This window comes from Musca autumnalis, unplaced genomic scaffold (assembly GCF_047663935.1).
Source record: "Musca autumnalis isolate F117 unplaced genomic scaffold, ASM4766393v1 scaffold_2, whole genome shotgun sequence".
NCBI lineage: Eukaryota > Metazoa > Arthropoda > Insecta > Diptera > Muscidae > Musca > Musca autumnalis.
The window spans coordinates 30,947,893-30,972,226 of NW_027411755.1; the positions used below are offsets into that span (position 1 = coordinate 30,947,893).

The 24,334-nt window shown below is 39.3% G+C and overlaps 3 protein-coding genes across 26 annotated transcripts in view; 1 reads left to right on the top strand and 2 right to left on the bottom strand.

Moving 5' to 3' along the window:
* Positions 1 to 15,698, bottom strand: part of LOC141393858 (uncharacterized) — a 48,186-nt gene extending 32,488 nt beyond the window's left edge. For 4 of the 24 annotated variants that reach the window (XM_073967434.1, XM_073967433.1, XM_073967432.1 and 1 more), the window contains exon 1: positions 15,532 to 15,685. Coding sequence is in view for 1 of the 24 variants with exons in the window: in XM_073967419.1 (XP_073823520.1) it covers positions 14,331 to 14,364; positions 15,532 to 15,537 (40 nt within the window). In the remaining 23 variants the exon portion in view is untranslated. Of the gene's footprint in view, positions 1 to 14,330; positions 14,506 to 15,531 lie in introns of those variants that run through there. The other 20 variants (XM_073967428.1, XM_073967423.1, XM_073967441.1 and 17 more) reach the window with 16 other exon arrangements.
* LOC141393863 (uncharacterized) overlaps positions 368 to 24,334 on the bottom strand; it is a 47,763-nt gene continuing 23,796 nt past the window's right edge. The window contains exons 2-3 of the mRNA XM_073967448.1: positions 2,902 to 3,094; positions 368 to 2,830 (exon numbers count right to left, since the gene is read on the bottom strand). Coding sequence (XP_073823549.1) covers positions 2,529 to 2,830; positions 2,902 to 3,082 — 483 coding nt within the window. The 5' untranslated portion in view covers positions 3,083 to 3,094 and the 3' untranslated portion in view covers positions 368 to 2,528. The remainder of the gene's footprint in view (positions 2,831 to 2,901; positions 3,095 to 24,334) is intronic.
* LOC141393860 (uncharacterized) overlaps positions 15,906 to 24,334 on the top strand; it is a 37,201-nt gene continuing 28,772 nt past the window's right edge. Inside the window, exon 1 of the mRNA XM_073967445.1 lies at positions 15,906 to 16,029. Within this exon, the coding sequence (XP_073823546.1) occupies positions 15,948 to 16,029 (82 nt within the window). The 5' untranslated portion in view covers positions 15,906 to 15,947. The remainder of the gene's footprint in view (positions 16,030 to 24,334) is intronic.

The following is a 24,334-nucleotide window of genomic DNA, read 5'->3' on the forward strand; positions in this document are numbered from 1 at the left end:
GAATTTCATCCCGATCAAGAATATATATACTTTATATGGTCGCAAATGATTAGTTCGATGTGTTACAAACGGAATGACAAACTTAATATACCCTCCATACTATGGTGGAGGGTATAAAAATGTCAAATGAAAAAAATTTAAAGGAAATATTTTTCATTTCAAATTTTCATAGAACAAGAATCCAGCCCCTGAGGACATTCACACGATTGTTTATGCTTTCTCAAGTCATGTACTTTAAGGTAAAGAATATTATAGATTATCTAAAATCCCATGAAATATATTTTATTTACAGCCAGTTTCTGTATGTCGAAAGAAGAATGTGTGCGAATGAAATACGTCCAAACTCTAGTGTGTTTTTCAATTTTTATTTTTTTTTTTTTTGATTTGAAGCAAAAGCAAAGGTAAAATTATTTCGAAAACTAAAGTTTTGGCGTGTTTCATTCGCACACATTCTACTTTCGACATACAGAAACAGGCTGTTAAAGGGAAGTACCACAAAGATCCCTCTCTCTCTTTTTTTAAAACAATATACTCCAAGATATAAGTCTCTTATGGGCCAAATACATACGGTCCGTTGTGCGACGCGTTGCGCGTTGAAAACAACAACCACATAAAAATGTGTAAGTGATGCCGGCGCTACAACAACCACATTAAAACTTCAGGAACAAACTTGGCATCACTTACACATTTTTCATGTATCATGCATGTATTAAGTATCATTTCTTGTCACACGTTCCCAGCAAACACAATGTCGGACGTCCGACACTTCTGCTCAAAGTCGGAAGTTTTTTCCGACACGTCTGACCGAATTCGGTCCGAACTCTGTCCGATTAGTCTGACGAACTTTTTCCCTCTCTCTCTCTCTCTCTCTCTCTGAAGGGATTTTTCTTATTTTCTCTCTTGTGCTGCTTTGGCTATATTCATTGTAAATAAGCAGAGAGAAAAGAATTGTACATGTTGCGCTCGCACATGTTGGGCAAATTGTGTGTATTTCGGCACATCGATGAAGTGCGAACGAAAAAATGAGTGCTCGGGTTTTAATTTCTGTGACGGAGAACAAATTTGGTTTATTTTTGTTATGCGTGTTGATGCATGATAGTGTTTAAAGATCATTCATAGTGAACCGTTGTATACACATTTGTTTATTTTTATAAAGTTAATGAAAGTAAATATTTTTTCGTCAAACTTCAACGCTATTTCGTGGAAAGTCATATGTTTTATAAATATTGCCAAAGTTAAGTTTCTTTATACTTTCATGTATATCAACTTTTGTATGTGAAGACATGTATTTTTTCATATATTAATAAAATGGTTTTATATATTTCACAGATCCTGTTGATAAATTTGTTGTTCCCACTGCTGGTGGGGACGTACGGATTTAAGAAAACCACTGGGTTTCGAATATCAATTCCGTTAGGTCAAATAAGTCCTTATAAAGAAGGTTAACCTTGCAAAAATCTATAATATAAACAGGCTATAAGATGATATTAAAACCCTTCATATGTTTATAGTAGGTGAACAAACATTTAAATTTAAGGATTTTAAGTTTTCATGAATTAACTGTGTACATTTTACACTTTTAAATAATAAAAACAAATTCTGTGCGAACGGCGGTAAATAAATCAGAAATTCATACAATAGTTCATCAGACTTCGGACCGTATTCGGTCCGAAAGTCGTCCAAAACTTCCGAATTTCATAAGATTTTTCTTCCGAATTCGGACCGATATCTGTCCGAACGTCGGTTAAAAAATCAGAAATTCATACGACAGTTCATCAGAATTCGGACCGAATTCGGTCCGAAAGTCTGCAAAAACTTCCGATTTTCATCCGAATTTCGGTCAGAGAACACGTCAACCACGCCATATGACTTTCGGTCAGAGTTCGGACCGAATTCGCATCCGAACTCGGATGTTTTTTCCGACTTTCGGATCGAATTCGGTCCGAATTCGGATGTTTATTCCGATTTTGGTTTGCTGGGTTGTCACACAAAACGTTAAATAATATTCTGTCAAAAACTTGGCATCACTTACACTATTTTAATGTGGTTGTTATTTCAAGGCCTAAGGCGTCACTCAACGGAACCATTGTAAAAATACTTACACTATTTTAATGTGGTTGTTACTTCAAGGCCTAAGGCGTCACTCAACGGAACCATTGTAAAAATACGGTATTTTTTAGAGATTACAAAAGAAATTTGTCAGTTAGTCTTTGATATTCACGAAATAGACCTCGATGGCTGTCAGTGTGTACTATACTTAACACCACAACATGATAGTTTAAAAAAAAAGACATTTATGAGTATACTTTTAGGCGAATAATGAAGTATTTATGCATTGTAATATGGACATACACGAGATCTGTGAAAAAGAGAATCAATGAAAAAGAGAACAAAAATTGATCTCCAGAGTAACTTTTTAAGACTCCCTCCAAATAAATATCCCAGATACGCCCACCCCACCTCCAAACACACATTTTTTTGTTTATATTCCAATAAGAGATCAATTTTTTTATTTTCGTCTTTTATTTTCAAGAGGCCAAGCTAACATATTTATGAGACAGCGATTTTAATGGACCCCAACAGGCCAGAACCAATATGATCAGGGTAATAACTTGTAGGAGAATCAGCAAATCCCAAGGCTTTTTTAGGTAAAATGCAAACTGATAGCCATAATATTGAGTACACTGGCCCAAGGCAAATGTCACAATACCCAAAACGTTGTGGACGGTTTTATTCAACAGAGGACTCACACACACCTTGAAATATTTGCTAAAGAATGCCAAGAAACCGGATATGAAACTGATACAGCACAGAATGAATGCGGCAAAACCTAAGGGAAGGCGAGAAGAGTACGAAGGGTCATAACTATAATTAAAAAAATATATTTCAGATTTCTCTCACCCAACCGTCCATGTAAGTGACCCAAGGTAAAGTCCAACTCAATGCATATGACAAGACACGAAGCAATGCCACAACCACCTCCAAATAATTGGAGAATTGCATGCAGATAGGTCTTTGTTGCTCTACTATAATCCATGGTCCATGAATTGTATTGGTAGTGACACATCATAGCCTCAGCCATAAGGAGCGAGAACTGTGGGGAAAGTGATATTAGATCTCACAAAAGAGGACTTTTTAGGTCCTCTATTCTAGAACAGAGGATTCTACAGGTCATATATTCTAGAACAGAGCACCCTATAGGTCATCTATTGCAGAAGAGAGGACCCATCAGGTCATCTATTCTAGAAAAGAGGACCCTTCGATCGTCTATTCTAGAAAAGAGGACCCTTCAGGTCATCTATTCTAGAAAAGAGGATCCTTTAGGTCATCTATTCTAGAAAAGAGGACCCTTTAGGTCATATTTTCTAGAAAAGAGGACCTCTAAGGTCATCTATTCTAGAAAAGAGGACCCTTCAGGTCATCTATTTTAGAACAGAGGACCCTTCAGGTCATCTATTCTAGAACAGAGGACCCTTCAGGTCATCTATTCTAGAAAAGAGGACCCTTCAGGTCATCTTTTCTAGAAAAGAGGACCCTTCAGGTCATCTATTCTAGAAAAGAGGACCCTTTAGGTCATCTATTTTAGAAATGAGGATTCTACAGGTCATCTATTCTAGAACAGAGGACCCTTCAAGTCATCTATTCTAGAACAGAGGACCCTTCATGTCATCTATTCTAGAACAGAGGACCCTTCAGGTCATCTATTCTAGAAAAGAGGACCCTTCAGGTCATCTATTCTAGAAAAGAGGACCCTTCAGGTCATCTATTCTAGAAAAGAGGACCCTTCAGGTCATCTATTCTAGAAAAGAGGACCCTTCAGGTCATCTATTCTAGAAAAGAGGACCCTTCAGGTCATCTATTCTAGAAAAGAGGACCCTTCAGGTCATATATTCTAGAAAAGAGGACCCTTCAGGTCATCTATTCTAGAAAAGAAGAAACTTCAGGTCATCTATTCTAGAAAAGAGGACCCTTTAGGTCATCTATACTAGAAAAGAGGAGCCTTCAGGTCATCTATTCTAGAAAAGAGGACCCTTCAGGTCATCTATTCTAGAAAAGAGGACCCTTCAGGTCATCTATTCTAGAAAAGAGGACCCTTCAGGTCATCTATTCTAGAAAAGAGGACCCTTCAGGTCATCTATTTTAGAACAGAGGACCCTTCAGATCATCTATTTTAGAACAGAGGACTCTTCAGGTCATCTATTTTAGAACAGAGGACCCTTCAGGTCATCTATTTTAGAACAGAGGACCCTTCAGGTCATCTAGTTTAGAACAGAGGACCCTTCAGGTCATCTATTTTAGAACAGAGGACCCTTCAGGTCATCTATTCTAGAAAAGAGAACCCTTCAGGTCATCTATTCTAGAAAAGAAGAAACTTCAGGTCATCTATTCTAGAAAAGAAGAAACTTCAGGTCATCTATTCTAGAAAAGAGGATTCTACAGGTCATCTTTTCTAGAAAAGAGGACCCTTCAGGTCAGCTATTCTAGAAAAGAGGACCCTTCAGGTCAGCTATTCTAGAAAAGAGGACCCTTCAGGTCATTTAATCTAGAACAGAGGACCCTTCAGGTCATCTATTCTAGAAAAGAGGACTCTTCAGGTAATCTATTCTAGAAAAGAGGACCCATCATGTCATCTATGCTAGAAAAGAGGACCCTTCAGGTCATCTATTCTAGAAAAGAGGACTCTTCAGGTCATCTATTCTAGAAAAGAAGACCCTTCAGGTCATCTATTCTAGAAAAGAGGACCCTTCATGTCATCTATGCTAGAAAAGAGGACCTTTCAGGTCATCTATTCTAGAAAAGAGGACCCTTCAGGTCTTTACTGTAAAAGAGGACCTTTCAGTTCATCTATTCTAGAAAAGACGACCCTTCAGGTCATCTACTCTAGAAAAGAGGACCCTTCAGATCATCTATTCTAGAAAAGAGGACCCTTCAGGTCATCTATTCTAGAAAAGAGGACCCTTCAGGTCATCTATTCTAGAAAAGAGGACCCTTCAGGTCATCTATTCTAGAAAAGAGGACCCTTCAGGTCATCTATTCTAGAAAAGAGGACCCTTCAGGTCATCTATTCTAGAAAAGAGGACCCTTCAGATCATCTTATAGAAAAGACGACCCTTCAGGTCATCCATTCTAGAAAAGAGGACCCTTCAGGTCATCTATTCTAGAAAAGAGGACCCTTCAGATCGTCTATGCTAGAAAAGAGGACCCTTTAGGTCATCTATTCTAGAAAAGAGGATCATTCAGGTCATTTATTCCAGAAAATAATACCCTTCAGGTCATCTATTCTTGAAAAGAGGACCCTTCAGGTCTCTATTCTAGAAAAGAGGACCCTTCAGGTCATCTTTTCTAGAAAAGAGAACCCTTCAGGTCATCTTTTCTAGAAAAGAGAACCATTCAGGTCATCTATTCTAGAAAAGAGGATTCTTCAGGTCATCTGTTCTAGAAAAGAGGATTCTACAGGTCATCTTTTCTAGAAAAGAGAACCCTTCAGGTCATCTTTTCTAGAAAAGAGAACCCTTCAGGTCATCTATTCTAGAACAGAGGACCCTTCAGGTCATCTTTTCTAGAAAAGAGAACCCTTCAGGTCATCTTTTCTAGAAAAGAGAACCCTTCAGGTCATCTTTTCTAGAAAAGAGAACCATTCAGGTCATCTATTCTAGAAAAGAAGACCCTTCAGGTCATCTATTCTAGAACAGAGGACCCTTCAGGTCATCTATGCTAGAAAAGAGGACCTTTCAGGTCATCTATTCTAGAAAAGAGGAACTTTCAGGTCATCTATTCTAGAAAAGAGGGACCCTTCAGTTCATCTATTCTAGAAAAGAGGACCCTTCTGGACATCTATTCGAGAAAATGGGACAGAGGACCCTTCAGGTCACCTATTCTAGAAAAGAGGACCCTTCAGGTCATCTATTCTAGAAAAGAGGATCCTTCAGGTTATTTATTCTAGAAAAGAGGACCCTTCAGGTCATTTATTCTAGAATAGAGACCATTCAGATGATCTATTCTAGAAAATAGGACCCTTCAGGTCATCTATTCTAGAAAAGAGGACCCTTCAGGTAATCTTTTCTAGAGAAGTGGACCCTTCAGGTGTCTACTCTAGAAAAGAGGAACCTTCGGGTCGTCTATTCTAGAAAATAGTACCCATCAGGTCATCTATTCTAGAAAAGAGAACCCTTCAGGTCATCTATTCTTGAAAAGAGGATTCGACAGGTCATCTATTCTAGAAAAGAGGACCCTTCAAGTCATCTATTCTAGAAAAGAGGACCCATCAGGTCATCTATTCTAGAAAAGAGGACACTTCAGGTCATCTATTCTGGAACCTTCAGGTCATCTTTTCAAGAAAAGAGGACACTTCAGGTCATCTATTCTAGAAAAGAAGACCCTTCAGGTCATCTATTCTAGAAAAGAGGACACTTCAGGTCATCTATTCTAGAAAAGAAGACCCTTCAGGTCATCTATTCTGGAAAAGAGGACCCTTCAGGTCATCTTTTCAAGAAAAGAGGACACTTCAGGTCATCTATTCTAGAAAAGAAGACCCTTCAGGTCATCTATTCTAGAAAAGAGGACACTTCAGGTCATCTATTCTAGAAAAGAAGAGGACCCTTCAGGTCATCTTTTCAAGAAAAGAGGACCCATTAGGTAATTTTTCCTAGAAAAAGAGGACCCTTCAGGTCATCTATTCCAGAACTGGGAACACTTTAGGTCATCTATTCTAGAAATGAAGGACTCTTCAGGTCATCTATTCTTCAAAAGAGAAACATTCATTCTGCTTACCCCTATAACACCCAACCAAATGTGCAGTGAAATAAATTCCAAATCTTTACGGATACAAAACCAGCTCATATAAATGGTTACAAAACCAATACACAGCTGTAATATTGTATTGAAGAAATATTCAATTCTTGGCCCGATGGGGGTTCTCTTCTCCTGCATGTGGCCCATGTTTCCAGTGTATCTGAGAAATTACTATAACCCGTCGTATTGACTTATTTGACTGTAGTTGAGGTTTTGAACATTCTTCTCAAATATTTGCTTATATTTATAAATATTTTTTGGGGGAAAATATTTTGTGAATGAATTGCGTTTTTGAAATCCCCGCTACAATTTATCATTAAAAATATTTTTCTGCTAAGTTTTTAAATGATCGATTTTGCTTAACGCTTCGATTAGTTAGGTATTTTATGTTAGTTAGTAACTTAAGCTGCCTCAAAAATGTGTGGATCTATGTAGGGAGTGTGGCGGCGGCTCAATTGAAATTGATTAATTGCATTTGGCGATCCATAGTGGTCACTTCCAGAAGGGGGCGGGACCAAAAATATCTGACCAACCAACCAACTGTGTGTATGTAAGTTTATTCTTAGACACAAGTGCCCTCAAAAAGCTAACAGTAATCTTCCACACTTGTCAAACTAAGCGAATAAAAGACAATCGATAACGAAATGTAATTTATGAATAGATGTCCGTCCACAAGTTAACGCTTGTGGAAGTCCAATTTGTAAACAATGAGTTATTAGTTCGTGAACCACCTTCATTAAAACAGATTGATTCTTGTTGTGGAACTGAATACGAAATTTTAGTTTTTCGTTGAGTTAAATTCCAAAATTATAGGGAAAGTGTATTGAATAACAAGTGCAGTGGATCACCGACGAGTCATCGGAAAATGTATTCCAGATTCTTATAGAAGGAAGAGAAGGGAAGGTACAGATGAAAGACCTATGTAGAAAAGAATACCCATCAGGTCATCTAGTCTAGAAAAGTACCCTTCAGTTGATCTATTCCAAAATATGAGGATCCTTCGGGTCAGCAAACCAAAGGCTCAACTACACATAGAAAGAGTCTACGATCTTTGGTAGAAATATGACATTACTACAGGTTTTTCTGATGATCGAAAGCGGTTATTTTATAAAGAAAGCGATAAACTCCACATTGGGCGCCATATGTGTTTAGCTTTGGGAAGCATAAATGATGGTCTGTATATCCTCAAGCAGCATGAATTCTAATGGCAGACAAAATGAAAAATATTTTTTCAATGGTGGCAATATGTTGCGTAAAAGTGCAGTGTAGGGACATATCTCGAATGCAGGTTGTCCTCGCGTTACAATTGTTCTTAGGGAAAAGTCCATACTTCCTCAATCAATGCTCTAAGAGCTCCAAAAAAAACCCTGCCGCCACTAACTAAACTGCTAAATAAGATAAGTTAGTTTGGAAAGCTCCTTCCGAAAACCCCCTCATAAATGTTCAAAATTTTCGAGAATATTTTAGAAATTTGCACCGAGGTAGTCCTTGTGATTGTGATAATGACGATATAATTTTTATTTCGTGGGCAGGGCCATAAAACTGGAGGACATGATAAATATTAAAATAAATGTCTGTCAAATTTAGATCCAGTTTAGAGAATGACTTTATCAGTTCATTGCTTCAGGTACCTGCTCCGCAAACGTTCAAATCGTTTTGCGTTAAGCCGATTCTCGCACTGAAATTCGTGTAGTGGATAGTAGTTAGTGGAAGCCTATAGTTCCTGAGATATGGGCCCCGAAATGTCTCAATATCTAGGATCACTCCTTAGGTTTTGGTTAAATGACGCGCATCCGCTATTTCATTTCCCTCGATGTTGCAGTGCCCCGGGAACCAGCACAAGGGCCTCCAAAGCATTCCTGCAATGAAAGACCGACACCGACTTGATTGAGTGGGATCTAAGTAATTTAAGGGCCGCTTGACTATCCACATAGATATTCACCGGTCCAGCTATGTCCCTTTCAATGTTTTTTATCAGCTCTGCTGCTTTCATGACTGCAAAGACGTCGGCTTAAAAGCCGCATGAAGTGGCACAAAGGTGGCTTGATTAAGTTGTCGATTTCACAACCGGTTGATTCAGATCCGCAACGCGCCATTTCATCCGCTATTTCATTTCCCTCGATGTTGCAGTGCCCCGGGACCCAGCACAAGGTAACGATTGAGTTTTAGGGACTCCAAAGCATTCATGCAATGAAAGACCGCCACAGACTTGATTGAGTGGGATTTAAGTAATTTAAGAGCCTCTTGACTATCCACATGGATATTCACCGGTCCAGCTATGTCCCTTTCAATGTTTTTTTTTATCAGCTCTGCTGCTTTCATGACTACAAAGACTTCGGCTTAAAAGCCGCATGAAGTGGCACAAAGGTGGCTTGATTAAGTTGTCGATTTCACAACCGGTTGACTCCGGTTGATCCGCAACGCGCCATTTCATCCGCTATTTCATTTCCCTCGATGTTGCAGTGCCCCGGGACCCAGCACAAGGTAACGATTGAGTTTTAGGGCCTCCAAAGCTTTCCAGCAATGAAGGACCGCCACAGACTTGATTGAGTGGGATCTAAGTGATTTAAAGGCCGCTTGACTATCCACATAGATAGTCACCGGTCCAGCTATGTCCCTTTCCATGTATCTTATCGTTCAAACCGTACGAGAGCCATAGATTGAGGGTATCGCTGTAGACGCCTGCTCCTGTTCCCTTTTTCATCTTAGCGCCATCCGTATATACCTCTGATTATAGAGGATTATTGTGGGTCCATGCCTCTCTGTGGGGTATTCGTACATCAATCTCGTAGAAGTGTAATTGTGGTAATATATAATCACTGACAACCTCCTATCCCAATGATAGTCCAGATCGTCTTAAGATAGCAACGTGGCCATATTCGGATTTGCACCATGAATGTATCTCCTTGAGTCGGAGAGCACACTTTGCTGTCAGCTCCTGCACCACGAGATTCAACGGGTGAAGATCCAGTAGGACCGCCTGTGGAGTGCTTTTCATGGCACCGTTAATGAACTGCGATGCCGCTCTTTAAACGGTGCTTATTTTGTGAAGAAACGATGTCTTTCGAATGCATATCACCATACCACAGAACCATAAGTAAGAATTGGGCAAACTATGGTCGTGAAGATCCAATGGATGACCTGTGGTTTCAACCCCCAACTATTACCAATGAAGTTATTCCATGAAAAAAAGGGGCTATAAGACCTCTTTTGACACGTTCCTCCACATTTCTCTTCCACGTTAGTTGGTGGTCAAGGATAAGGGTTACTCCTAAATTCAATACTTCCTAGTCTATGAAATTCCTTGAGAATCCCGTTTATCTCCAGAACCCGAAGCAAAAGAGATAAGACTCCTCCACGTAGAATGCCTTTAGTAAATGACTTCCCTACGAACTTTCTCCAATGTCTGAATTGATTAACAGGCTTTTCAGCATTCTATCAATCAAACTAGTCAAAATGGAGGTGATACTCAGTAGCTCAATAGCCCAAACGATGGGTTCGAGCTGCACAATTTTGATCTCTCTTCCTATGTCAAGAAAGGCGGCCGAGGAGTGTTTCGAGTCGCCCATATTCTCTTCTACATAGCCCACAACCTCGTATAATGCTGTTTCTGTAGATTTTCGTTCTTCATAGCATATTAGGTCACGATATATGTAAAATCTTATTTCCAAGTCAAGCTATATTTCTAATGTTTTCAGTAGACAAGAGGATAGACTAATCGGTATCTAATCCTTTGGTAACGAGTGGCTTGACTTCGCAACCATGAGAATATATGTCACTGTTACTTCTTTCCATAGTACCGATATGTGCGTCAATGGCAGACAAGGCCTAAAAATCACTTTCAGTATGGCGATCAAAACAGGCGGTCCGTTCTAAAGCATCGCCGGAATTACACCATCCGGTCGAGGAGATTCATAGGGTTGAAATGTGTTGATCGCCAAAGAAATCTTTGAATTTCTTATTAGGTTCTAGTCTTATCCAAACTATGAGACGAATTGGCATCATTGCAACCCGGAAAATGGGTCTTTGTCAGTAGATCTCGAGTCTCTAGAGCGGAGTTCGTCCACGTGCCATCCTTTCGCTTTGAGATCACCATAAGAAATGCTGACTTTTTTGAGAATTATTCCACCAAACTGGATGAGTTAATTGGCAAGACTTCTCATAGCAATCCCGAAAAACACTTGTGAGGTATTGCCTCAACTTCCCTCCCTGATTGAAGTTCTGCAATTTCACACAGCCTTGAAGAAACTAGAGAGTTGAGTTACTACTAATGAGTTCTTTTGGGGTTCCTATGAGGCGGTTTCCTTTTATATCTATAAGGGACTTGCAAGTGCATCGCCCTGTGGTCCGAAAAGCTGCACTCCTCCGATAATCTCCAGTCCAGTATAGATGTATCTCCATATTTGTAAGAGTGAGATCTATCACATCCTCTCCTACCCTTTTCTGGAATTTGGCCGTATTTCCTAGTCCACTAGTTTGCGCACCAATTGAATTGACGGGGCTGGTACTTCATACGGCAGCCATTAACGAATGTTTGGAGTTTATTTGCGGTTCTTGAGGACATGTTTCATGTTTCGCATCCGTACAATAAGACTGATTTTACATTTGAGTTAAATAGTCGTATTTTTGTACAACGTCTGATTTGCGATGATCTCCATATATTGTTGAGTGCTCCGCATGTGGCTATTTATATCTTCTTCACAGCCTCCAGTCGACGTTAACAAACTGCCGAGATAATTAAATGCATCTACTTCTTCCAAAGGGGTGTCGTACAAGGTTAATGGTGTTGTGTACCCAGATATGTTCATCTGAAGGCCATCTTTCTGCGCATACTCCTGCACTTTAATGTTGCATGTCTGAGTTCTGATGCGACAAAAGGCATATATCATCAGCGTCGTCTAAATCAGTCAGCCTGCCGTTTAAACCCCAGATGATGCCGCCAAAATCCCACTTCACAGCAGCCATCACCGTGTCCAGAACAATATTAAAAAGGGGCGGAGGAGCACCAAGGCTCTTCTTGAGCTTGATTTCGGCCTAACTACATCGACGTCACTGCAATTGTAGATTTTAAAAAGATTTCGACTTTTCTTAGCTACTATACAAGTTCTTATATTTTCCCCATTCGAAGTGGGAATAGAGGGTAACGAGCGGAAACGGTAATTGTCATTAAGAGAACGATAATTTCCGCATTGTGCGCCACATGTTTTCACCTTTTGGAATCAATTGCATCAGAAAACTTTCTGAAATTAGGCTTTGTAAATATCGATAGCAGTGTCATAACGCCCAAAGTGAAATTCAGCCCTCGTATTACAGCTGTTGGAAAGGTCAGATAATATTTTTGGGCCTTATGACCGTTGGGACAGAGACTGGGATAAGACTGAGCATTTGCATCAGAGTCCATTATCAAACTGCAACTGCCCGATGTTTGCTCGTCAATTTACTTGGTGGGGCTAGTACTTCATACGGCATGTAGACCGAAGCTACCACCAAGGCTCTTCACGAGCTTGCTTTCAGCCTCACTACAGTTGTATCGACGTCACTGCAATTGTAGAGTTGAATAAGATTTCGACTTCTCTTAGCTACAATACAAGTTCTTATCTTCTCCCCATTCGAAGTATATATAAAAGAGGGTAACGATCTGAAACGTTAATTTTATTAAGAGAGAGCACCACAGGTATTCTCCTTTGGGAATTAACTGCATCAGAAAACTTTCTTAAATTGGGCTTTGTGACCATCGATGGTCAAGAATGAGCATGACCATTCGTAAGAATGAGCATGACCATTCGAAGTATGGAATAGAGGGTAACAATCGGAAACGGTAATTTTATCAAGACAACGATAATTTCCGCATTGGGCGCCACAGGTCTTCATTTTTGGGAATTAACTGCATCAGATAACTTTCTTAAATTGGGCTTTGTGACCATCGATGGGAGGGTCATAACGCCCAAAGTAAAATTGGGCTTTTTACAGTTGTCGGAATGGTCAGAAATTATTTTTGGGCCTTATGACCGTTGGGACAGAGGCTTGGATGGACTTCTTTGTAAGAATGAGCATTTGCATCACAACCCATTATCAAACTGCAACTGCCCGATGTTTGCTCGTCAATTTACTTGGTGGGGCTAGTACTTCATACGGCATGTAGACCGAAGCTACCACCAAGGCTCTTCACGAGCTTGCTTTCAGCCTCACTACAGTTGTATCGACGTCACTGCAATTGTAGAGTTGAATAAGATTTCGACTTTTCTTAGCTACAATACAAGTTCTTATCTCTTCCCCATTCGAAGTATATATAAAAGAGGGTAACGATCGGAAACGGTAATTTTATTAAAAGAACGATAATTTCCGCATTGGGCGCCACAGGTCTTCATCATTGGGAATTAACTGCATCAGAAAACTGACTTATATTGGGCTTTGTGGCCATCGATGGGAGGGTCATAACGCCCAAAGTAAAATTGGGCCTTATTACAGTTGTCGGAATGGGCAGAAATTATTTTTGGGCCTTATGACCGTTGGGACAGAGGCTGGGATGGACTTCTTTGTAAGAATGAGCATTTGCATCACAGCCCATTACCAAACTGCAACTGGCCAATGTTTGCTCACCAATTGACTTGGCGGGGCTGGTACTTCATACGGATGTAGAACGAAGCTATCACCAAGACTCTTCTAGAGCCTACTTCCAGCCTCACTACAGTCGTATTGCCGTCACTGTAATTGTAGAGTTGAATAAGATTTCGAACTTTCTTAGGATTAATACTAGTTCTTATCTTCGCCCCATTCGAAGTTAGAATAGAGGGTAACGAGCGGAAACGGTAATTTTCATTAAGAGAACGATAATTTCAACATTGGGTGCCACATGTCTTCGCATTTGAGAATTAATTGCAACAGAAAACTTTCTGAAATTGGGCTTTGTGTTCATCGATAGCAGGATCATAACGCCCAAAGTGAAATTCAGCCCTATTACAGCTGTTGGAAAGGCCAGATAATATTTTTGGGCCTTGTGACCGTTGGGACAGAGACTGGGATGGACTTCTTTGTAAGAATGAGAATTTTTATCACAGTCAATTATCAAACTGCAACTGCCCGATGTTTGCTCGTCAATTTACTTGGTGGGTCTAGTACTTCATACGGCATGTAGACCGAAGCTACCACCAAGGCTCTTCACGAGCTTGCTTTCAGCCTCACTACAGTTGTATCGACGTCACTGCAATTGTAGAGTTGAATAAGATTTCGACTTCTCTTAGCTACAATACAAGTTCTTATTAGCTACAATACAAGTTCTTATCTTCTCCCCATTAGAATTATAGAATAGAGGGTAACGATCGGAAACGATAATTTCATTAAGAGAACGATCATTTCCGCATTGGGTGCCACATGTCTTCAGCTTTGGCAAAGGTCAGAAATTATTTTTGAGCCTTATGACCGTTGGGGCAAAGGCTGATATGACCTTCTTTGTAAGATTTTCATTGTCCTTAAACGTGGTGTAGTATTGTGAAATGTTTATCATAGCTTCCATTCAAATTGTAATACTTTGTACTTACCTTTCAAATTCCGGGTATAAATGTTATTATAAATCTAATTTTGATGCCACAAAACAAAAAAAATAACTTTAGCTGTGTTCCAGAACTAAAAAGTTTTTAAAATTTTTACGACTTTTACACATTTTACTCGAAAAAGCGTTCCCGTACACAAAAAAGTTGTAAAATGTTCACTTCTCTTTAAACAAAACGGGAACGAAGCTTTTAACACACAATTTTCGTTAAGCAAATCACAATAAGTTATTTATGGACACAAATTGTCTCGCTTTAGTATTTATTTTAATTGAAATAAACAAGCACAACCGTATTTCGGAATTCCGTTTAAAAATCACTTTAATTCTCACTTCAAATTAAGAAATACACAAATGCTATTCACTGAAGCGTGTGGAGTTTGTTAAAAACAATATGAAGCTACTGATTGCAAAGTATTGCAAGTAACATTTCCCGAATAATTTCTCGCGGAATATTTTTGAATCTTTAGAATTTTCCACTTATTTTTCATAGACATTTCTTAGTGTTAAGGCCTCGTACATAAGCAGATTGACATTCTTGCTTAAAGGCCTGGGTACAAAAGCCGCCTCGCCTGCGTGCCTTGTTTATCTGCTTCTTTTATGACATAACATAAAAGAATAAAAAGGTCGAGCCAATTTCGAACTAGGTTCCCTTTTCTTCTTTATTCTTTTATTTCTGTTGTGTCAAAAATTAAGCTGGAAAGCAAGGCAAGCAGGCGAGGTAGCTTATGTACCCAGGCCTTGAGTCATTTCTGGTAAGATACTAGAAGGCAAAGAGCAGCCTAATCTCCCTTTATAATTTTGCCAGAAATGACGCAAGCAAGAATGTCATGCCCTCTTATATATCGAACCCTTAAAAGGCCTGGGTACATAACCTGCCTCGCCTGCTTGCCTTGCTTCCTGCTTCATTTCTGACATCACAAAAAGAATAAAGAAGAAAAGGGCAACCTAGTTGGAAATTGGCCGAACATTCTTTATTCTTTTATTTTTTGTTATGTCAGGAAAGCAAGGCAACCAGACGAGGCAGCTTATGCACCCAGGTCTTTAACTCTTCTACACCAAATTCACACGAATTTATGTTTTAATGGCATTATTTATCTAATTGCACTTTGTTTTGATTTACAAACGATCTTGCTAAATATAGCTCAATTTCTCTATAATTTCCAAATTCCCAATCATCACCCGACGACTACCTTCATCGACTTTGCCTTGCAATTGAAAATTCCTTTAGATAAGAAAATTACTTTTATTATTATTTTTTTTTTCAATCTCTTAACACTTGATTTATTTTTAATCACAATATAATACACCCTTTAAATCGGAAATCTATAACAGAACTGTTTTGTAATCTACTGACACCAACCAGCATTCAAATGCAAAATAAAATGCAAGCGAAAAAAAGCAAAAAAAAAACTGTGCAAAAAAATCCCCCACAAAACGTAGGGCGGCATAAAATTGCCATCATTATTTTAATAATTTAAGCGCACAGAGTGATAATCAAGGGACGTACCGGCGGACGTACAAACATGTACTTAGCTAGCGAAAAGCATCTACTTTGCAACAAACAAATTCCATAAAAACAAAAACTTGTTTCTCACAACGACTTTAAATGTCAGCTAAGCGTGAAGTATTAAGAGACGATTTATTGGGTTTATTTATTTCCAAATTTTGCGGAAAAGCATCCGAACAAGGTCAGTATTTAAAGGGAATTTTTTATAATAGTCAAATTTATTGGCTTTGTAAATTTTACAAAAGAATCGGGAGTTATTTTTATTTAATTTATAATTAATGAGCTAAACACATCAAACGTTTAATACTATGTTTACATTTACGAAATCCACTCGATTTTAACTGTCAATTCCATTGCTCAAACGTCAAATGAAATCCAATCGATTTCAGATGAGTTTTCATTTGACGTATACACAATGGAATTGACAGATGAAATCGAGGGGATTTCGTAAATGTAAACATAGTATAAGTAAAGTTGGGCAACATTAGTGATAACTCCCGTTCCATACTAGCGTGAATTTCATTAAAAAATTTCATGAAATTATACGTTTCTAGATCGAGCTCCATAGTAGATTAAAATCATAATATTGGTGTAGTGGGGAATTCGAAATATGAACGCCTAATTTCATGATTTTTTTAATTAAATTCATGCTAGTGTGGACCGGGACTAATCCGGCGTTTACACAAGGCAAACTGTCTTCAAATACAACTCTGAGTTACTAACACATACATACATTTGTCGGCTGTCTCCCAGCTGTCCATCAGGCTTTCACAGACAGTCGGGTCAACAAATTGTTGACATTTTTGTAAAAAAGAATTGAGATAATAATTGAAATGTGTTGAAAACAAAAGAACATGGCAACAAAAAAAACATGCGAACGGAAAATAAAAAAAGACGATTTTCATTCATAATTTTACAAATGTTTTTTTGCAGTTGTCTGGACGCCCACGTCTCGCAGGCATGTAGTCAACTGTCCTGTCATGTGTAAACGCAGGGTAAAAGAGCAAGGGCAACATCGATTGCATTTTTATTTATTTTTTTATTAGAAATGACGGCATAAATGTCTAAACACATTCAACATTTGAGTAAAGTTGGACGTAATTTCTGACAGAAGAATAAAGATTAAATTTTTATCTATGTTACCCTTGCTCTTTTATTCTTCTATCAGAAAGGATAGTTGGATGTGTTTTTTGAGGCTTAAGAATTGAGGGCATGACTAAAGGCCAGAACAGAATCATTCGCAAATTATAAGCTGAGTACGCACTGCCAGTTTTGAATGACAGCTTTGTTGGTGCTTGCTAGTGTGGCCGTTCATTTATGTCATTCATCATGCAACCGCAAAATGTTTTGTGGTTGCTGTACGGTTGGACAGTTATCGATAACTACTAAATATCGACATTAAAAACTGACAATGTGTACTGCTCTATAAAGGAATTTCAGAGCCTCTTTGCGAATCCGCCTGCGTTCCCCTTTAGGAGTCCTTAAAGGCCTGCGTACATAAGCTGCTCTGCCTGATTGCCTTGCTTTCCTGCTTCATTTTTGAAATAATACAAATAAAAGAATAAAGAAGGCCGAGGAAATGTCGAACTGGGTTGCCCTTTTCTTTTTTATTCTTTTATCAGAAGTAAGCAAGGTAAGCAGGCAAGGCAGCTTATGTACGCAGGCCTCAATGGCTAGCATGGTACAAATACACAGGTAGCCGCATCGGCAATTGTTGGTAACATAAGATGTCAAAATTTGACATCAATTCAATGCAATTGACACATTATGTTACCATCAGCTGGCTTGATAATGCTACCTGTATTATTGTACCATGATGGCTAGGCAAAAAAAAAAAACGGCCGAGCCAAGTTGAACTAGGTTGCCCTATCCTTTTAACAATCAAAGATGTCAATATTATAAGATAGGAAAAGTCAATTGTGAAAAATTAACTGTAGGTGGAGTTAACCTCTGTTGCTACGATATCATAGCAACATTCTGTTAAACGAAAACTGTTACTCATTGGAATATTGACAAGAAAAACATTAAAACTCAAATTTTACGGCGTTGACTTTTGTTTTTTTATTAAATAAAAAATAAGAAATAGTGAAGAAATAAATTTCAGCCACAAAACACGACGTTAATGTTTTCTGCCGCGAGAAATGGGAATCAAAAACGATTGGCATTGCTGTTATCAATTCCAGTGAGTTGTGTAGCCATCTGTAACCAAAATGTGGAACTATTAGCATATGTTTTTGGAAAATGCATTTGTTCGGGTCTTTATTGCTATACGTCTTTGTAACAATAAAACAGCAGGAGCTAATGGGCTGCCCGCCGAACTGTACACGACCGGTGGCGAAATGCTGATAAGGAGTAAGCATCAGTTAATTACCGAAATGTGGCAGGAAGAGAGCATACCCAACGATTGGAACCTCAGCCTCCTATGTCCCGTACACAAGAAAGAAGACAAGACGGTATGTACAAACTACAGAGGCATAAGTCTGCTCCCAATCGCATACAAAGTGCTGTCGAGTGTACTGTGCCACCTGTTCGTCGACCATGAGACCACCTTCAACAGCCCAATTCGATCAAAGGTGTTCCAAGCCATGTCTGAGTTTGGTATCCCTGCAAAACTTATAAGATTATGCAGGATGACATTGGCTAATACAAGATCAGCTGTTAAATTAGGAAAGAACCTCTCGGAACCTTTTGAAACGAAACGAGGTTTCAGGCAAGGTGACAGGCTATCGTGTGACCTATTTAAGATTCTATTGGAAAAGGTCATACCGATAGAAATAAAATAGCACTATGTCCCAATTTACATTAGGCGAGTTTACTTGCGGCAATTGTCAGTTTGTGGGTGAGAGAGGGTGTTGAGAGGCAAAGGGTTACCATATACCTCACCTCTCTCTCCATCAAACTGACAATTGCCGCAAGTAAACTCGCCTAATGTAAATAGGGACTATATACAATAAGGATATAATTGGTATGTTCCTTTACTTTTGAAAGTGGTAAAACCGGCAAAAGTAGCAATCTGCTTCAATATGAATTGTATGGTGTCTGAAGTAAAGGAACGCTTTTCGAGTAAAAAGTTGTAAAACTTGAAGATTCTTGCACGTAAAGGAAAAGAGCTAATGTTATTGGCCTACGCAGACGATATTGATATAATAGGTCGATCAACTCGATCCGTAACAGACACCTTTGCGAACATTGAAAAAAAGTGGTTCTGGCAGTCAACGGCTATAAGACAAAGTTTATGGTATCAACACACAAGACGTCCAGCAGACTCGGACCAACTGTTGATGTTCAGAACTACAATTTTGAGGTAGTAAATGACTTTACTTACCTTGGCTCCGCCATAAATAAAACGATGCTACTTTGGTCTAAGTAAACAGTTTAAAAGCAAAACCACTTCTCGTCAAACAAAACTTACACTCTACCAGACACTGATACTACCCGTACTTATGTATGGATCTGAAGCATGGGTACTTGCGAAAGCAGATAAGGCAGAACTTGGTGTGTTTGAGAGAAAAATTCTTCGAAAGATTTATGGACCAATATGCGTTGACGGTGAATACCGATGTCGTATGAACCACGAGCTATACCAGCCGACCGACATTGATATAGTAAAACGTATCGAACTACAACGATTGCGTTGGCTTGGCCATGTCAGCAGGATGGATAAAGATGCCCCCGCCAAAAAGGCATTTGAATGCGAGCCACTCGACGTTATACGCCGCAAGGGAAGGCCAAAACTCCGATGGAAAGACCAAGTTGAAGAAGATATCACAAAACATGACATCCAAAATTGGTGAAGTAAAGCAAAAGATCGGTGCGTTTGGAAATCTATTCTTAGTTCGGCTTATGGAACAAGACGTTTTGTTTAATATAAAAGCCATCTAAGTAAGTGGTTGTTATGAGAGAGCAGCCTCCTGCCGCAAAGAAGTTGATAATGTCACAACCGGTCCATTCGCCTGTTTCGTATGTTTCAATGACAAGACCAAAATGTCATAAAACAAGTAAAAAAGTGTCAGTCTGCTTTGCCGACAGATATATACCCTCAGCCAATGTGAAGCGAAACTTTGACCTCCGTACAGATCGAATGTACTTAAGGCCTGCGTACATAAGCTGCTTTGCCTGATTGCCTTGCTTACCTGCTTCATTTCTGACGTAATAAAAATAATAAAAATCAGTTGGAAATTGGGTCGGCCTTCTTTGTTCTTTTATTTTTTTATTGAAGCAGCAAAGCAAGGCAATCAGGCAAAGCAGCTTATGTACGCAGGCCTTTAAGGTCTCCCTTAGAATTTTGTGGCCCTTTTGGGAAATTTTTTAGGAAAATTCTCTTATTTGAAGACAACATTTTGATGTATTCAATAAACTCACAAAAATATATGAAGACTGAACACCAAATTTCTGTAATTTTGAGTGGATAATGTGGCTAAAACCTTAAAAACCCGAAAATTGGGCGGTACCGTTCCACGGGGGTTGTATCAAAACGTGAACCAATACCAACAATTCTCTGTAAAAATATTTCGCAAGACCTGGCGAAGACTAAATACCAAATATCAGCTACATTGGTGGTTTAATGTGGCTAAAACCTTGAAAATACCGAAAATCGGGCGATACCGTTCTATTGGAGCTATATCAAAACGTGGACCTATGTACATAATTTTTATCAGAAAAGTTCTTTGGTCCATTGGGAACCCTCAATGCAAAATTTTGGCGTATTTGGGAGGTACCGATATATATGGGGTCTATATCAAAACGTGGACCTATGTCCATAATTTTTATCGGAAAAGGTTTTTGTAAAGTGAAAATCCCGCATCTCAAAATTCAACCAATTTGGTTGATAAGTTTAGCTAAAATATTCAAAATACCGAAACATTAGGAAGTACCGTTGCATGGGGACTATCCCAAAACGTGGACCGACCTTCCCAAATTTTTGCTCTCGACATTGTCAGTGAACTATAAGTATTTATACCAAAATGCATCTGCCAACGCCAACTCCTTTTATATTTGGCCACCGTTTATTTGAACTCGCGACATAGAGCAGCGTTTTTTGAGGTTATGCGCCATTATCTCGGGAACTATGGACTTGCCCTCGAAAAAAATTACAATGACGTAACGGGGGCCGCACTAACATCCGGTTACAAAAAATTTCATAACGATTCGTGAGGTGTCACTAAACTGCACTTATTTCAAATTTTGTGTGGGAGGTACCTGAAGAAGTGGACCGATATAATCCATATTCGAACCTGATGTATGCCTAGAGGTAGTATTACTATATGCAAAATTTGGTTCAATTCGGTTACTCCCTTTGAGAGTTATCGTGCGCACAAGTTTTGCGACAATTTTTGAACATTTGTGGGGGAGGTACCTGAAGGAGTGGACCTATATGGCCCATTTTCGAACTTAAATCAAATCTGGACAAAATATTTCGATACCCAAAATTTGAACCGAATCGATTGATCCGTTCGAGAGTTATCGTGCGCACCAGCCAGCCAGCCAGACAGACGGACGGACATTGCTAGATCTTCTCAAAATTGTCTGAAACGGATATCGTACAAACATATTTGTGGTCAAAAACCATTATTTCGATGAGGCACAGTTTTGGTCTTATCAAAGTGTAAATACCCTCTTTAGCCTAAAGGCTGAGGGTATAAAAATTAACCTTCTTCGAAACCTTGTACGTCTGAGAAGTCGAAGCTCAGCTCTTTGCAGAATCCATGCTCGTTTAATCCGAAGCAGGTTGACAATACTGCTCGACGTATTGTCCCGAATGACATTTGGCTAGCAATCAAGGCTAGATCCCAATGGACACATCAGCGATTGTAATTGGTTGCTGGGGGAAGGTCATCCTGGTTGACCAGAAGAATGTACGATTTGGCCAGGCTGTTCTTTACAAGGGAGTCAATGTGATTAGCAGTGAGAATAAAGAATCAGCAGATTTTTTGTTCAGACAGGTTAAAAGTCTCGGTATATAAGAAGCCTCGCCGACTGGCTTTCGTGCCTTGCTTCATTTCTGACATAATGAAAATAAATAAAATAATGAAGGCCGAGCCAATTTTGAACTATAGCTCTGTTCCAGAACTAAAAAGTTTTTACAATTTTTACCACTTTTACACATTTTTCGTTCCCGTACACAAAATTTATATGAAAATCGTTTACGACTTTTACAACTTTTACGACTTTTACCACTTTATAAAGTACGGGAACAGGCCATATGTTGCCCTTTTATTCTTTGCCTTATTTTATTCAAGGCAAGCAGATGATGCAGCTTATGTACCGAAGACTTTAAAGACACTGGCTCGCTTTGGGAAGACAGCAAAGTGGCAACTGTACCTCTCAATAAATGAGATAACATGTGGAATGGAAACTTCAGTATGACTCATCCTTCAATGGGGCTGGAACGAATATTGAAGTTCGGCGAGAAATAGACCGACGCGTCGGCCTTTATATGTGAATAGAGTTGTGTAGTTCCGGAACGAACTAGAACTAGTTGCAAGGAACTATTCCGGACAAGGAACTATTGGAACTACATATATCCAGCTCTTGCGTTTATATAGTTCCTTTAGTTCATATAGTTCCATTTCTTTTTTCTTTCGTTTTTCTCTTTCCTTCAATTTAACGTTGTTGCTGTTTGTTTGTTGCAATTTATCTATTTTTATGTCAATTTATCCACCAAGCAATGAAAACATTTCGGTCTCGGAACTATTTTCAACAAAAAAAAAAAAAATAAAAAAAGAGCGACGAAAGAGAAAGATTCGTTGAACTATTTCGGTCTCGGAACTATTTGCAATGAAAACAACGATGAAAGATTCGATGAACTATATCGATCTCGGAACTATTTGGAACTATGGAACTACTTTAAAGAACTAGTTCCTTTTGGGAAAAGGAACTAGAAAGATCGATCCTCTCCAAGAACTAGATTGCCAAACTCTAGATGTGAATATGTAGAATTTTTAACTCCTTTAAGAAGAACGAATTAAATTTGCCACCGACAAGTCTGGGGAGGACTGTCAGCGAAGTCGAGGGGGTGGATGCTTCACATTTGGCTAGGAAGGTTATGTTTCCGAATACCTCCAAAGCATCAATAGGAAGGAATCAACAAAAGGTTAGCTTTGTTCAGATAAATATGCATCATTGCAAAGCCGCTCTTGAAAATCCTCTCGATCGTAGACATCGACATCCAATCCTAGTGCGGGGACCTATTTTGTACAAGGAACCTTTGTTCCCAAATCGAATGGGGACAAGGTAATGTCAAAAATGAAGCAGGCCGTATAGGCCTGAGTACATAAGCTGCCCTGCCTGATTGCCTTGCTTTCCTGCTTTATTTTTGACATAATAAAAATAAAAGAATAAAGAAGGCCGAGGAAATTTCGAACTGGGTTGCCCTTTTCTTTTTTATTCTTTTATCAGAAGTAAGCAAGGTAATATGCTGTTTATATTAGAGCTTTTTGAAGGGTTAACCTTCTTTATAAGGATTTGTTTGAAATATAAGCAATGGAATTGACATTTAAAACCCAGTCGGTTTGTTAAATCCGGTTATATATAAACGGGGTATAAGCAGGCAAGGCAGCTTATGTACGCAGGCCTTAAGCTGCCTCGCCTGCTTACCTTGCTTGCTTCTGATAAAAGAATAAAAAAGAAAAGGGCAACCCAGTTCGAAATTTGCTCTGCCTTCTTTATTCTTTTATTTGTATTATGTCAGAAATTAAGCAGGAAAGCAAGGCAAGCAGTCGAAGCAGCTTATATACCCAGTCCTTAAAGGCCTGGAAGCTGTGGAAGTCCTAACAAAAATTCTCCTGACTTGCTATGAGGATTCCTGTCCAATCATCTATCCTGGGAAGAAATCCCAACCGGTGGAGTAAACAACTAGACAATCTTCAATCCCGCGACGGCCGGTTCTATGCACCGGATTGACTCGGAGGAATCTTCGACCAGGGGCCGTCACCTCAACAATTATGTGTTGGTGTTCGTGTATTTTTTCACCATGGGAGCGGCAATTAATCCCGGAATGCCTGCTCCGAGCTCTTCTGGTCCGTGCCGGGATAGAAATGAACCCCGGGCCAGTATGGATCTGTTCCGTTTGCCAGATCCGCATCCAGCACATGTCAACAATGGTGAGATGTAATGGATGTATGGAATGGGTGCATTTTCGTGGGTGCTCTGGCCTTAGTAGCACCCGGGATTACAGCGACAGGTATGTTGCTGCTTGCTGCGTCAGCGCATCACCCAGTGCGTCTTCTACGTCGTCGTCTGACTCTTCGTCGTCGTCGGAATACGAGACGCCCCCGCAGTCTCCCCAACAACAACAACAAATGCAGCATCTAACACCACATGTTGTTGTTCAACGGCCCGGAAATGCATCATTCCTGCAATTCAATTGCAACGGTCTCCGCAATAAGGTCAGTGAAATTGTGGACTTTATGAGTCGAAAAAACATCATGGTCGCCGCGATCCAGGAAACAAAGCTCACCGCCACCTGTAGCTTACGTTGTGATGGT